The 13,669-nt window shown below is 52.7% G+C and overlaps 1 protein-coding gene across 1 annotated transcript; it reads right to left on the minus strand.

The window, feature by feature from the left end:
- Window positions 1-5,383: 5,383 nt before the first annotated feature.
- Tagln2 (transgelin 2) lies at window positions 5,384-13,014 on the minus strand. Its single transcript, XM_057769857.1, has 5 exons — window positions 12,883-13,014; window positions 7,577-7,783; window positions 6,802-6,976; window positions 6,452-6,554; window positions 5,384-6,150 (listed from the first exon to the last, which is right to left on the minus strand). The coding sequence occupies exons 2-5, from the start codon at window positions 7,754-7,756 to the stop codon at window positions 6,009-6,011; spliced, it is 600 nt and encodes a 199-aa protein (XP_057625840.1). The 5' UTR covers window positions 7,757-7,783; window positions 12,883-13,014; the 3' UTR covers window positions 5,384-6,008.
- Between the last annotated feature and the right edge of the window lie 655 nt (window positions 13,015-13,669).

Here is a 13,669-nt window from a genome sequence, read left to right on the forward strand (position 1 = left end):
GAATGATTCATATTCTGTGTTGGCGCGCTCTCTTCGTGGATTTCTCAGCTAGCACATACATGAGTTACTCATGCTAACCAATGTCTTTCTTAACCCCTTCCTCTCCCCTCCAAGTTCTACTGTGAATAAGAGTCACAATTTTCAACTTCATTATCTTCTTCTATCCTCATTGCCCTGCCCTTAACCCAGGCCTCACTTCAGCCTAAACCACCACAGCAATCCTTTTCCTAGTTTAGACCATTCTTTACTTGCAGCTTCTTAGAACTTTCTAAACAAAGCACAGTTTACAACTTCGTTGTCTAGCTCGGCATCATTCGGTGGCAAACACCTGGATCCCAGCGTGTGGTAGGCAGAGGTAGGCAACTTCGAGACCAACCATGTAAGACCCTGTCTCCCGGAAAAGCAACCAGTAACTTCCCTTTAAGCTCCTCCGATGATCTGATCCTCACTTCCCTTCTAAGCATGTTTCTTAGCATCATCTCTAAATTCAAAGATCTATAGTCCAGTTCGGCTCAGCCTTATCTCTGCATCTTACCACACCGTGATTGGGAAGCCTTACCACCCCTGGCCTCCCCATATGCTTCCAGCCACCCTTCCATCTCCAGATGTACCGTCTTCCGTACACCCATGGAAGGTGTATGGTGGGATCCAATATTTTAACTGGTTTTCTAGCAGGGAAATATGGCCCAGGGTGTGGTAGGTGCATGACAATGCTGGTGATGATGGGTCAAGGCACCCATCCTGAAGGTTCCTCAAAGAACTAGCCTAGACCCTCTTACAATGCCACAAGACATGTTTTATAATTGGCTCCTTTTCTTACCGCTTTCAGGTGAGCAGAGATTGCTTGTCTTGTTAATTGCGGAGCTCCCACTGCCAGAAGGCGACAGGTGCCGCAACCTTGAAAAGAAGTTCGAGGATTGTTCTTTGAAACAATGAAGGAATAAATCCAAACCATTGAGTTCCTTGCATTGTGTGTAGCAAAAACGATAGTGAATATCATCCCCATCCCCATCATCACACTACCGTCACTAGAAAACCAACTTGCCTGAAAGAAAACCGACTAAAAAGTCAGATTCTACCGAAAAGTGGAGTGAAGCAGAATGACGGCCCCGGTGTCTGGGGGAACGTTTCTATCACCTCACCATGCGCACTTCAGGTTCGAGTGATGCTGGCCTGTCTGCCTCTGCTGATCCCTTGCTCTCATCCTCACACCTCTTTGACCGGCCCTTTTCAAAGAAGAAGACTAAGCCCTTCCACCCACCCACACTGGACCTCTGACCACAAAACCAGTGACTGCTCATTATTACAAAAATCTCCCTAGTAGGCTCCCAGGTTTCCTTGGGTAGATGGGAGGGGGGCAGATAATTCCTGATATAGGTGACCTCTGGTTCCCATGGCACTCAGTTCTCCAGGGTACTGAGTTGACAAGAGAGTCCTCCCATGGAGTCCGGCATGCGTTCCTTAAAGGTATGTGTCACTGGCTTCAAGAATCAGCACGGCTCACATCCATATGGTATTTCCCTTCAGGACCACATGTATCAATAATTTACCCTGTATGGCCTGCAATAGAACCTCAGTAAGGAAATAAGTGTTGAAAAACACACACATAAAGGGAGGGGGGGTATATCTGAGCATTCCCAGGCAGAACTGCCCATTTTCCACAATTAGGAAATGAGATTTCTCCTATTTATTGAAGACATTCCTTCTGACCCTTGAGAGATTCCAGAGGCTAATAACCTTTAGAGGCAAGAGTATCATTTTTCCTTGCCTAACCTAAATTTCTCTAGATGCAACTTTAGAGCATTTTTCTGTAATCCTCTTCCCTGGCCACTGGGACTAAAACCTACTTCTTCGCAGAGACAGTTACTAATTCATTGTTTTAGCCTTTCTTCAACAAATTTAATCCCAGGCCCTTTATCGTTCCCTCCCCTAGGGTCCTATTACCCAGTCCTCTCCCCGTTCCACTGCTCCTTGGGCCCTTTGCCAAGTTCTCAGAAAGCAACAGGGGCAGAAATGGCGCCCATTGTTCTCCTTGGTGGACAAACACACAGCTGCCTACGCACATGCACACAGGACTCACACCTCTACCCACCCGTTATCCTCTTGGGCAGACACTCAACACAAGTTCCTCACAGTCTCCTCACGTAGATTCCTCTCTCCCACCTGGGGCCCATGAGTCAGTCCTCACACACACACCTGGGTACACACTCACACAGGGACAGGGCAAACCTATGCTTGTTCTCAAAAGCGAGCCAAACTGGGTGGAGCTTCTGAAATCCCCCGCCCCCTTCTCTAATTCTTCCTTCTATTGGCCACCAAGGGCCACGCCTACTTCCTCTACACCTCCAGAGTGACTTTCGGCTTCACGGATGAAGGCAAAGCAAATGACGGAAAGTTGACTCCGCCCGCCGTCTTCCCCCCCCCCCCCCCGTGCTTCTCCCACGCTCCATCCCCCACCCCCCACCTCAAATCATCAGTTTGTCTTCCAATTGCATACACACACCCTACCCTCCATCCACTTCGCAGCGTCTCTGGCAGCAGGGAACAAAGCTTCTTGGGGTTTTGCTTTGTGAAAATTAGCATGAAGGAAGCATGGGGGCCTACAAAGGCGCTTGATCCCAGCTCAGATCTAAGGAGTGGTTGGGTTGCTGTGCCTCTGGGCTGGCTGACTATCTTACTAGGCAAGGGGATTTGAGAGCAAGCAGCTGGTGTAACAGGTCGTTCGTTTATTCATCCAACAAATATTTATCCAGCACCTGTAGCACCGATCTACACAAAAAAAAAAAAAAAAAAAAAAAAAACCAATAAAACCCTGCCTCTGTGCAGTGTAGATTCTATGGGCGGAGGCTGAAAATGAGTAAGTAAAACATATTGGCTCTCGGACAGTCATAAATGGCAGCAGGAAGGGAGGCAGATGCAGGCTGAGGAGGCGCGCACGGTTTTAAGGAGAGTGGTCAGAAATGGTGATATTTGAACAAAGCTCTGAGGAGATAAAAAGAGCAAACCATGGAGGGACCTCCAAGGAGATTGTTTCGGGTAGTTGGACTCTTCCTGCAGTATCAGTTACAAAACACACACAGAAAGCCACAAAGAACGGGTACTGGGAGATGACAAGCAACCTAGGGGACATTGTACAAAGGGGCTGTTTCTCCTGGCATCAGGGTTGGGACCCATTCTGGGCTCCAGGGCTTGAAATGGTGCCAGGAAATTAGAAGAGCCAAGTCAGGAGTGAAACTGACCTCAGCAGGGACCAAAAGCTAAAAAGAAAACAGAAAATGATACAAGATCTTAAGATGCTAGAGCCCCAAAAGGGTTTTTGGCTTAGTTTGCTCTCTGTTGGTGTAAGGAAGACATCAGCAACAAAAGCAACTTGGCAAGAAAAGGATTTATTTGTTTTACAAGTCCTAAGTCACAGTCCACTGGGGAGAATCAAGAAACTCAAGGCAGGGACCTGGAGGCAGGAACTGAAGCAGAACCCATAAGGGAACACTGTTTACTAGCTTGCTCTTCATGGCTCATTCAGTCTGTTTCCTATTATCAGACCCAGAACATCGTGGCCTGGGCCCTCCCCCATCAATCGTTAATCAAGGAAATGCCCCACAGACTTGCCTGCAGACCAATAGTTGGAGATCACAGCCAGAAGGAAAATGAGCGTCTCTTAGACCCCACTGCTTTCTGCCTTGGAAAAGTCACTCTAGAGTCAGATCGGGCCAGCTGACACTTCATGGTCATACTCAGCAGTACAGCAGTGCTGGGCTGTCGCACCAACAGGCTTCAGCAATCTCCCAGCCCACTGTGCACACCAAGTCCACTCTTTATCCCCTCACTTCCAATTCTTGGGTCTTTACAAGTATTCACCATGCAAGTCCTTTCTGTTCTGGGCTTACACGGCCTTCACAGGAGCCTTAGGAGAACTCAGCCCCCCATTATCCCACCTTACATTCACTGCCCAGTCCCTCCACATCCCCGCTTGTGGTTGAGCCTGTAACAGCAAAGGCTGAATGAACTCCACCTTCAGCCAGGTTCCCTTAGGGCTCAAATATCCGCTCCTTCACGGGACCATGGCTAAGTTTCTTGCCCTTTATCACACCTAAGGGGATAGAATGGGAGCGATAACAAGGTAATATCCATCTCCTGGACTTCTATAAGGATCTTCTGGGACCAGGCAGCATTAGTGCTGAGGCATATCCCATCCCAGAACACTGCAGTGTGTCGACAGCAGTTTGCAGCTCTAAACAGTTAAATCAGGGAAGGATGTTAAAAAAAAAAAAATCAGTAGATTCTGTGTTTTCTCTGCAGTGACATCACCTCTCACACTGGCAGTCCACAGAGTCTTCCTGAAGGAGAGATAAAGAGTGACAGCCAACCCCTGGAGATTTATACAGAGGCTGCAGTCTATCTTATCTGTGCCACAGTCCCTCGCAGTGCAGCAAGCAAGAAAACGCTATCTCTTCCATAGCGAGGTGTCAGGATAAGGCTGAGAGCCATGGGGCCAATGGCTATAAACTATGGCACAGATGGCGTCTGGCACACAGTAGGTGTTTCCAGGATCAGACTGCAAGACAAAAGCTCCTTGTTTACAACCTGCTGCATTACGTGAGCCTCAGGTACAGTTTTGTGGCTTTCTGCTCTGAAAGAGATGGGTAGTACCCAAAGCAGAAAGAGGAAGAGGGACAAGGGACACCACAGCCCTGAGACTGGCTAGCGAGGGTGGGCAAAGGTCAGGCATTAGCTGACCCAGCGTCCTTCAGGTTCTCCGTGGGAAGACGTGAAACCAACATAGGAAGTCTTGAGATAATGGGAGGCCTATAGGTCACATGCATTCATTACTGGGTTGGGCTGGGGACAGAGTGACCCCAAGTTGATTATCTTGTCCAAGGTCAAAGTCTAGAGGAAAGTTATGGCGAGGCTCTCCCTGGGATGCAGCTCACAGGTGCTGGGGGTCAATGGACATGACATCTCCACAGTCAGCTAACTCACTCCCGCTCATTTCCCAGCTTTGGGTTCCATCCAGCCACTGTGACCCCCACCTTCAGCCCCCATGCTGGAACAGCCTACTCCAACATGGGCCATCTTGTCCTTGTCCAGACACAGCCAGGAGCAGCAGTCCACTCACCCAGTTCCCTGAGGAAAAAGTTCTCCCATCCAGCAAACACAGCCAATGTACTCTGCATTAAGGCTACTACCCCAAGTGAGGTCCTGTCCCTTCTTAATCCCAGCCTGTCCTCTTCTAAACCGGATGACAGAAAGAGGATGCAGAGGAAAATGAAGACAGGGCTCAGCCCAGCAACCTTTCACCTCTGCCCTCCCCCTCCTTGCCTGGTATGGCTCCCGCCCCCGACGTAGGCGCAGTGGCCCTAGATACAGCCTGACTCCATCCAAAAAAGAATGAAACTCTTTATTGAAAATCAGCAAACACATGTTTCCTCAAGCCCCAGACCATGGTGGGCAGCTCTTCCACCTCTGCCTCCGCGGCTCCACCCCTTAGCCACAGTGAGAGGAATGGAAAATAAGAAGCCAAAAGGGCCTCTTGCTAGGGAGGAAAGCTGCCCAGAAGTGTGCTAAGTACAGCCCAGCTGTGGCTGGGGTGACAGCCACAGGCCCCTCCTTATAAATTAAATCCCTGCAGCCACAGCTGTAGGAGAGGCATACTCGTAGAAGGAAGGTCAGCGTGGCACAATGCCACAGGGCAGCATCTCTGACTCCTAGCCAAGGAATGGACTGGAAGCACAGAGGTCAGGAAAAGAGAAGCAGGCTGGGGGAAGGAGGCTTTTGGTCCCAAGGGGAAGGTGGTCCAGTTTTGATGGCTGTGGGGAAGGAATGTATTAGTAAGCCCAGAGAGAGAGGCAATCAACGGGCACTGCCAGAAGTGACAAGATAATTTGGACCCCACTCTGGCAGAGGGGAGCTTAGAGATCCAGGGGCTTTCAGGGAATGTCACTGCTAAAACATATATATATACATATATATTAACCATTCATGAAGGGCAGGGGCGGGGGTTTGTGTGATCAGAGGATCTGGCGTGGCATCCCATAGCCGGTCATGCCTGCCTGCGATGCTCCACGATTGGTGCCCATCTGTAGTCCAATCACATTCTTGCCCTCTTGCAACTGGTTGTCCGAGAAGTTCCGGGGGTTCTCCTTGGATTTCCTGGGTAGAAGGGGGGTACTAGTTAGGAGGCTGTCAGAGGCTAGCTACCCCAGTAAATTCTTCCCTGGACATGTAAGCTGATATCCACTCTGCCTTTGAGACCTCTGGGCTGCTAAGAAGCACCTCTTTGTCTCTCCAAAAGGAAAGTCATTGCTGCCGCCACCACCTCCCACCACCTTCTGGAGTTCTAAAGGCGCTTTGTAATGGCTGGTTCTACAGCTACATCATTTCTTTTCGACAGCCAGGAGTGAGTGAGAATACTGTACCAGCAGGGCCCTATGGCAATCCCACAGATACTTACTTAGGAAACCAGTTGGGATCCCCAGAGAAGAGTCCATCATCCCTGGCTACCGCCAGCCCACCCAGGTTCATTAGTGTCCGCTGCACACAAGCCATGTTCTTTCCTGGAAAACAAGTACGCCGCCTGAGCGGAAGTAGGGTACTAGATGCCTTCTACCTGCCAACTAGGTCCAAGCTTGGCATCCAAACTCCTTAATTCATTGTTCCCACCCTACCCTGCAATAGGGCCCATCTTCCATCAGGCACGCACACACTCTCCTCAGGAAATCTACCACCTATCGTTTTTCTGTTGTAAAGATAGCACACCCCAACCCCGAGTCTCCTGGGTAACGGCCCTGGGCCCCGGCTCACCTTCCCAGAGATCCACGGTTTGGAAGATGTCAGTGGTGTTAATGCCATAGCGCTCAGCGGCTTGCAGGAACTGAGAGATCTGCTCCATCTGCTTGAAGGCCATGGTGGAGGCCTGGATCTTCTTTACCGGGGCCTGCCCCTCAGGGTATAGTGAGTTAATGAGCTCACACAGCACCTGGAAGAGGTGAGAACATGCCTACTCAAGACCAGAGCACCAAACAGTGAACCAGAGAGGTGTTCTCCCAGGGTGAAACATCAAGGTCCCTCCTGCCTCTGAACCCAGATGAAGAGCCAGTGCGTGGCGGCTCCAGAATCGCCGGCCAGAGCTTACCTTCTCACCCTCTTTCAAACAGCCAACATTCTAGTATTCTTTTTTTATTATTTATTTTACTTTGTGTGCGTGTGTGGTGGGGGGCTTTTTTATTTTCTTTTTATTTTCTTTTTTTTTTATTTCGAGATAGGGTTTCTCTGTAGCTTTGGAGCCTGTCCTGGCACTCGCTCTGTAGACCAGAGCTCACAGAGATCCCTCTGTCTCTACCTCCTGAGTGCTGGGATGAGAGGCGTGCTCCACCACTGCCCGGCTCAAACAGCTGCTGTTCTAAGGGGCACATCCACCTTGACCTTCACCCCATGGAGAGGTCGGAAAGCACGGGAGCTCTAACAGCCTCTGGAAAGATTCAGGCTGATGACACACTTGGGCCCACTTGTCCTCTTTCTTCTCCTGTTCAGGTTAAAGAGCCCCACGCCCTCCCAGCACCTCCCAGCGTGCTCTCACCGTGCCATCCTTGAGCCAGTTCTGGAAGTTCTCACGCCCAGGCTGGGGCCGGCCCACATCCTTGCGGCACTGAGTGGTAATCCACTGGATCAGGATCTGCTCCAGGTCCGCATCGTACTGCTTCTCAATCTTCTGCTGCACCTCTCGGCTCAGGCCGTAGGAAGGTCCCCGGTTGGCCATTCTGACAGCTGTGGTGACAGTGAGGAGCTGTGGGAGGATATAATCAGGCCCACAGTCAATTCTACAATACTCAGAGTGCCTGTGAGGGCCAGAGAGGGAATTCCTGCCCAGGAGCTAGCACAGCAGGGCTCTGAACTCTGGCCCTCTGGTGTGAGGCTACACAGATACTAAATTTCATTTGAATGAATGGATGAAGCCTAGGACCCACGGGAATAAAGGATGGGGTAAATGCTTTCGGTTCAGATCTTTACTGGGAGTAATGAGGCCTGACAAAGGCAAATCAGTCATTCTAGCCCCCAACCCTGCTCTTCGGAGCCTTAGAAAATGTTTCAGGAACGGAGCATATAGAGCATAAGGGAAACCCACGCCAAGAGGGGGAGTGAGTGGCATTACCTTCCACTAACCACTAGGTTTCTAACTGACATCTGTAGTAGGGATTATAGCAGAGAACAAAGTCTTCAGCCCTGAACTCTCCCTAGTGCCATCGCAGGGACACAGGGAGTGAAGGTGATCATGTAAACAGTGTACATGATGAACACTAAGGTGCAGAGTTCAGATCATGTTACAGGAATTAACAGACCCAGGGCGACAGAAGCAGTCTGGGTGGGCTTGCTGGGAAAGGGAGGCCAGCGTTTTAGATTGCAAAGGGAATTTCCTCTGTGAAACCTCGCAGTAAAAAACCAAATGCTTTCCCTTCCCTTCGAGGCCTCATGGTAGACAGAATAACCCCCTTCTTCCTACCTTCCTCTCACCACTGAAGGTGTCCACACACTAATTCCCAGAACTGGAGGATAGATCACCTTACAGGAGTTAAAAAAGGAGGAGAGGCGCATTTGCAGACGGAATGATTACCGTGTCAGCCAGGCGGGCCCAATATTCTTACAAGAGTTCTCATTCTCAGTAAGAGGAGAGGGCAGAATGGGAGGGGGGAGGCAGAATGGGAGGGGGGAGGCAGAACGGGAGGAGGGAGGCAGAATGGGAGGGGGAAGGCAGAATGGGAGGGGGCAGGATGGGAGGAGGGAAAGGCAGAATGGGAGGGGGGAGGCAGAATGGGAGGGGGAAGGCAGAATGGGAGGGGGAAGGCAGAACGGGAGGGGGCAGGATGGGAGGGGGAAGGCAGAGGGGGGAAGGCAGAATGGGAGAGGGGAGGCAGAGGGGGGAAGGCAGAATGGGAGGGGGGGCAGGATGTGAAGGGGAAGGCAGAATGGGCGGAGGGAAGGAAGAGTGCGTATATCAGGCAGAGTCATGAATCAGGCAATGCCCCCTAGAAGCCCAGAAAAGAAAAGGAAATGGATTCTGCCCTAGCTCCTCAGCCCCAGTGAATGCAGCCCCGCCAGCACCTGGACCTCCACCAGTGATATCCCACCACGACCACCACCACACACACACACTCACTGGGTTTCTAGACCCATTAGAGCAGCCCGTGTGTCACTAGGTTCATAGTCTGTTAGAGCAGAAATGGGGAAGTTAACCCAGAGCCTTGGGCCTTATTTTCAGGGAAACCTGGGGAGAGAAACAGCAGTGGGGTGGCACAGTGCACGGCTGAGTTTAACTTTCCTGGAGGACCTTGGTTAGGAACCGGTGGCTTCTGACCACAGGTCTGAGTTGGCAGCGTTTCACTGTGGGCAGCCGTCCCCACCCACCACTTTCTGACAGGTCCCACACCCAGGAACCTGGGAGCAGGCGCTGGAGATGCTGCTGCTGCGTGAAGGAGCCAGGAACAGAGGAGGGACACTGTCCCTCACTTGTGACTCCCAGCCCCTGTTTAGGGGTCCTTCTCTGGTCAGAAATACAGCTGGCTGTCTCTGACAGCTCAAAAATTGGTATTCCCAGGACAAGAGCCTCCATTCAATGAGAGGCAGGGAGCCCACATCTGGCTCTAGGCCAGGTCAGACTTAAGGGATGAAGTCATTCTGGCTCCCTCTCTCATGCACCCCAGGTTAAACACTCCCACCACCCCCACAAGGGCGCCGGTGCTCCGCCAAAATACAAGAAGCCAGGCTGTCTCCAATAATGTCATGCGTTTGGGCAGAGGTTGTGTGCTGGGTCAGCACCCCCTCCCCCACCCTTCAACATGGCCGCCCCTCCCTACCCTGGGTTATCCAGCTGCACATTTCCGGCAGGATCCGTCCCATAAATCAGCTATTTTTAAGCTTCATTGGGAGACTTACCCCAGCCAGACCAGATAAATGTCAGGCCGGGTCCCGACCCACACCACGCCATGGGCCACACACACAATCAGCATGATGAGGGCAGGTAGAAGTGTGGAGTGGCTGCGGCCTGGCAGAAGAGGTGAGCGAGCATCCCCGCCCACACTGTCCACCCGCAGCCACGCAGCTCCCAGTCTATACGCTCTAGGTGTAACTAGAAGACAGGACAGGAAAAGGAGATGGATAAAAGCTCTCATCAGAATCAAGACTCCTTTCCCTGCCCAATTTCTAGACTTCTCTTCTGGAAATAGCCTCACCCCTGCCACTTAGGTCTGTTTCCATGGGCCTGAAGCCCGGGCATAAGTAAAGAAAGGACAAGAGAATGATTAACCCAGATACCGGGGTTAAGAAGGAGTCCAAAGACAGACTCTTCCAGTGTCCTCCCGCTGCCCCTGATCTATCTCCAGACAGAGGACTACTGAGGGTCCCTCCCCTGGCTCTGGAGCCTGGACACAGCTGGCAAGGTCACTGGCGTCCAGCTGCAGTATCTCTCTTCCACTCTGAGGCCATGACCCCAGAACCCCAAAGTGGCAGAGCCATGGGGCGGAGTTCTCAGACGAAGCTATCTCAGCCAGGCCTGCCTGGCCAGCAGCTGTGTCTCTCCCTACCCCCTCAGGCAGACAGCTGATGGGTTGTGGCTGCTGCAGCTGGAGAGACCCACCCTAGTTACACCCAGGAGACCTACCCCAGCCCTCCCTCAGAGAAAGAGAAAATAGCAAGTCTCCCTCCCGTGTGGGCTAAAGACATCTGTCCAGCTGGAACACAGGTGTGGGAGACGGCCAGAACCGGGTATCCCAATGGAGGCAGCAGCTGGACAGCCTACATGGCAGGCTGGCAGCGAGAACTCCAGAGCCAACAGCAGCCCTGGGAACAATCCTCACTCAGGCCTACAAGGTTACGAGAGCTAGGAAAGGAGGAGGGGCCGCAAAAGGCCTTCCAGCCCTGGGCTCCACCCAAACCACGGCTGGCAGCTTACCTTGCCCCATTCAGCGTCAATGCTGAAGTCAAGGGGAACACCAAGTTGGGAAGGGTCGGACTTTGGGATTCCTGACTGAATGTCTATTGGGAAAACAAGGGGGACTGTCCTCTTATGGTGCAGACGGAGCATAGGGAACTTCCCAGCTGGGACTGTTGGGACTTTTCTGAAACAGAAATGCCCAATGAGTAGGCAGAAGGCCATTGGGGAGCACTGTGGTTAAGGGGATGCCTTGCAGGGGAAAGACCCTCCCCCCACCAGGGGGCAGCCCCCTCACCACCTAGAATCCTGAGCAGAAGAGAAAGCTCCACAGACAGGAAGCCACAAGGCCTGCTCAGGAGAGGAGGGGGTGGAGGCCGTTGCCATGACTTCTGTGTACCAAACAGAAGAATGGAGGCAGGGTGGGGGCCCCCCAGGCAGGAACACCCACTCCACACAGACTTGGGTGGAGGCCCTGGGCAAAGGGGTATGAGGAATCCTAACTGTTCTCAGGATACAGGAGGCAGCTTTGGAGGACCGGGAGGACATATGTAGTTTGTGGGTAGAGAAGCAAGAATCAAAGAAGTCTAGAGGGCACATCCTGGGTAGGAAAGGCATTTCTGAGCTAGAAAGCCCACACCTGGCAATCTCGAAGGGCAAGGCCATGGAGTGAATGAAGACAGGCTAGGCGCCAATTCCCTGGGGTTTGGCATAGACAGTAAAGTTATGGGTGCGCAAGGGGATGGCAAGGACAAAGATTATTTTGCTGGCTCTGGAACGATAGCACCCTGCTCACCCCTCCTAACCTTGTTCCGAAGTCTGAGGTGTACCCTGAACTGCAGGAAGGAGAAACTGGGAGGAGCTTAGAGATGAGGCGCTGTCCCTGACTACTGCTCCGAATTAAAAGAACAAGGGGAGCCCGTCCAGCTACAGGTCTCCTACACCGCACCTCCATTGTCCATCACCGCTGCTTCTGCTCCAGATACCAAGTATTCCAGAACCTCTCCCATACGAACACGGGGAGGCCTGAGGAGCCCAACGAGGAGGCAATCTACTTCCGGTCTGCAGGTCCAACCCCTTCAGCCACCGCCCCCACCCCCACGGCCACACCCTGGGCCGTTACTGCGGATGAGTCACCCACCACCCTCCCGCCACTGGGGTGACGCAGGTCTGGGCAGCCCGCCCGCCCGCCCGCGGCCACCACCAGCTTTCCCAGCAGCAGGGGGCACGGGAGGGGGCAGCGGGGCTTAGGCTAGGGTAGAAGAGCTTGGACCGCAGCCAACCCCTCCAGACAGGACACATCCGAGTGCAGTCAGGGCTGCAGCCCCGAGATGTCCGAGGTCAAAGACTCTCCAGGAAAGGGATGGGGTCGCACAGAAGACCAGGCCACTGTGCAAGTAAGGCACTGAGACCCGTGACCCCAGGTGGTGAACCCGAGTATCCAGAAAAGCAAACTAGCAGGAAAGGGCGCAAAAGGGCAGTCTCGAGGACACAGAAGGCAGGGAGTGCCCACACGTGCTCCTGGACCAGGAAGTGAAAGGGTCGCACGGTAAATTCAGGGACTGCGGAGACGCACCAGGGCGCGCTCCAGAACCCTATTCTCGCCACCACTCAACGCCAGCCTGCGAACGTCGGACTCCCTCCTTCCTTCTTCCCCAAGAACTCGACGCTGGAGTAGACTGCTGGGGCTTGGGACCCGACCCTTGGGTCGGGACGGACGCCCTGTCTAAGCACCAGCAAAGCTCATCTTACTTAATTGCCCAACAATGCAGAGTCAAAGCTTGGAAACCGGACCTGACAGCACGGGGCGGGGCGCCCGGTTCAGACCCTTGCAATCGCCAGTCTATAACCCCCATGCTCCCTGGAGCAACAATCAAGTGTTGGCTTCTTGCTTTCTACAAACCACACACATACTCCCCCCCCATCCCACCCCACTTCCTTGGTCCCTCAGTCCTGCTCACCGTCCAAGCGGGCTGGATAAGAGCACGCGCACGTCAGGGTATGCAGCGGCGAGTGGAGCTGAAGACCCGGCCGGGCTTGGAGTTTTCTGGAGGGTCCCGCCTCAGACGGGGCGGACCAGGGGCGGGGCAAGGGCCGAGAAGGTTTAAAGGCGCAGCCTAGAGGAATGCTGGAGTGCTTAAGATAGGTGGTCCCTAGGCAGGAATGAAGGTTAAAGGACCTGCTGAGTCCTTGGCGCCCATCCCTAGGTCTCCACTCATGAGAACTCAATCTCCACTCAGCTACCTCAGACTTGCAATCCAGTAGAAAACTTTCTGCCTAGGTTAGCTCGCGATTGCAGGCTTAAAAACTGGCAAGGTAAATGAAGGTACTTGAAGAGCCTTCCCCCAGGACTGAGCAGGGTGTGACCAGACTGGGGCTTACAGGCTGGGACAGCACCCCCACGTGGTTCTGCTTGCCATTTAACTTCAAGCCTGGGCAAAAACTAACAGTGAGGTCACTCCTTGCCCAGAGACCAAGGGGTGTGGTAGGACTTAGGGCCTGGGGTTCAGACCCAGCTTCTCTCTCCCACCCTTCCATCTCCTGTTTAATAACCTGACATTTTCCCTTAAATTTTGGCGAGATCGGAAAGGGGGGGAGGCTTAGTGGAGGAAGCGGGCAGGCATTTTTCTGCCCCTTAGGGTGGAAAGCAATAGTTTAAGGGTGTCTAGGACACCTTCTGCTTTTTTCCAGGCTTCAATTAATGGAGTCCCACTTAAAACCCACCAGTGCTGTCTTTCTTCACATTCT

The sequence above is a fragment of the Chionomys nivalis genome, chromosome 5 (genome assembly GCF_950005125.1).
Source record: "Chionomys nivalis chromosome 5, mChiNiv1.1, whole genome shotgun sequence".
NCBI classification, from domain to species: Eukaryota; Metazoa; Chordata; class Mammalia; order Rodentia; family Cricetidae; genus Chionomys; species Chionomys nivalis.

What these genes read in the sequence shown, in the direction of transcription:
- Tagln2 (XM_057769857.1), bottom strand. Translation starts at nt 7,756, where the DNA reads ATGGCCAACCGGGGACCTTCCTACGGCCTGAGCCGAGAGGTGCAGCAG. An exon ending in AACCGTGGATCTCTGGGAAG is followed by an intron (nt 6,555 to 6,801) that starts GTGAGCCGGGGC and finishes CTTGTTTTCCAG; the next exon opens with GAAAGAACATGGCTTGTGTG. An exon ending in GATCCCAACTGGTTTCCTAA is followed by an intron (nt 6,151 to 6,451) that starts GTAAGTATCTGT and finishes CCTTCTACCCAG; the next exon opens with GAAATCCAAGGAGAACCCCC.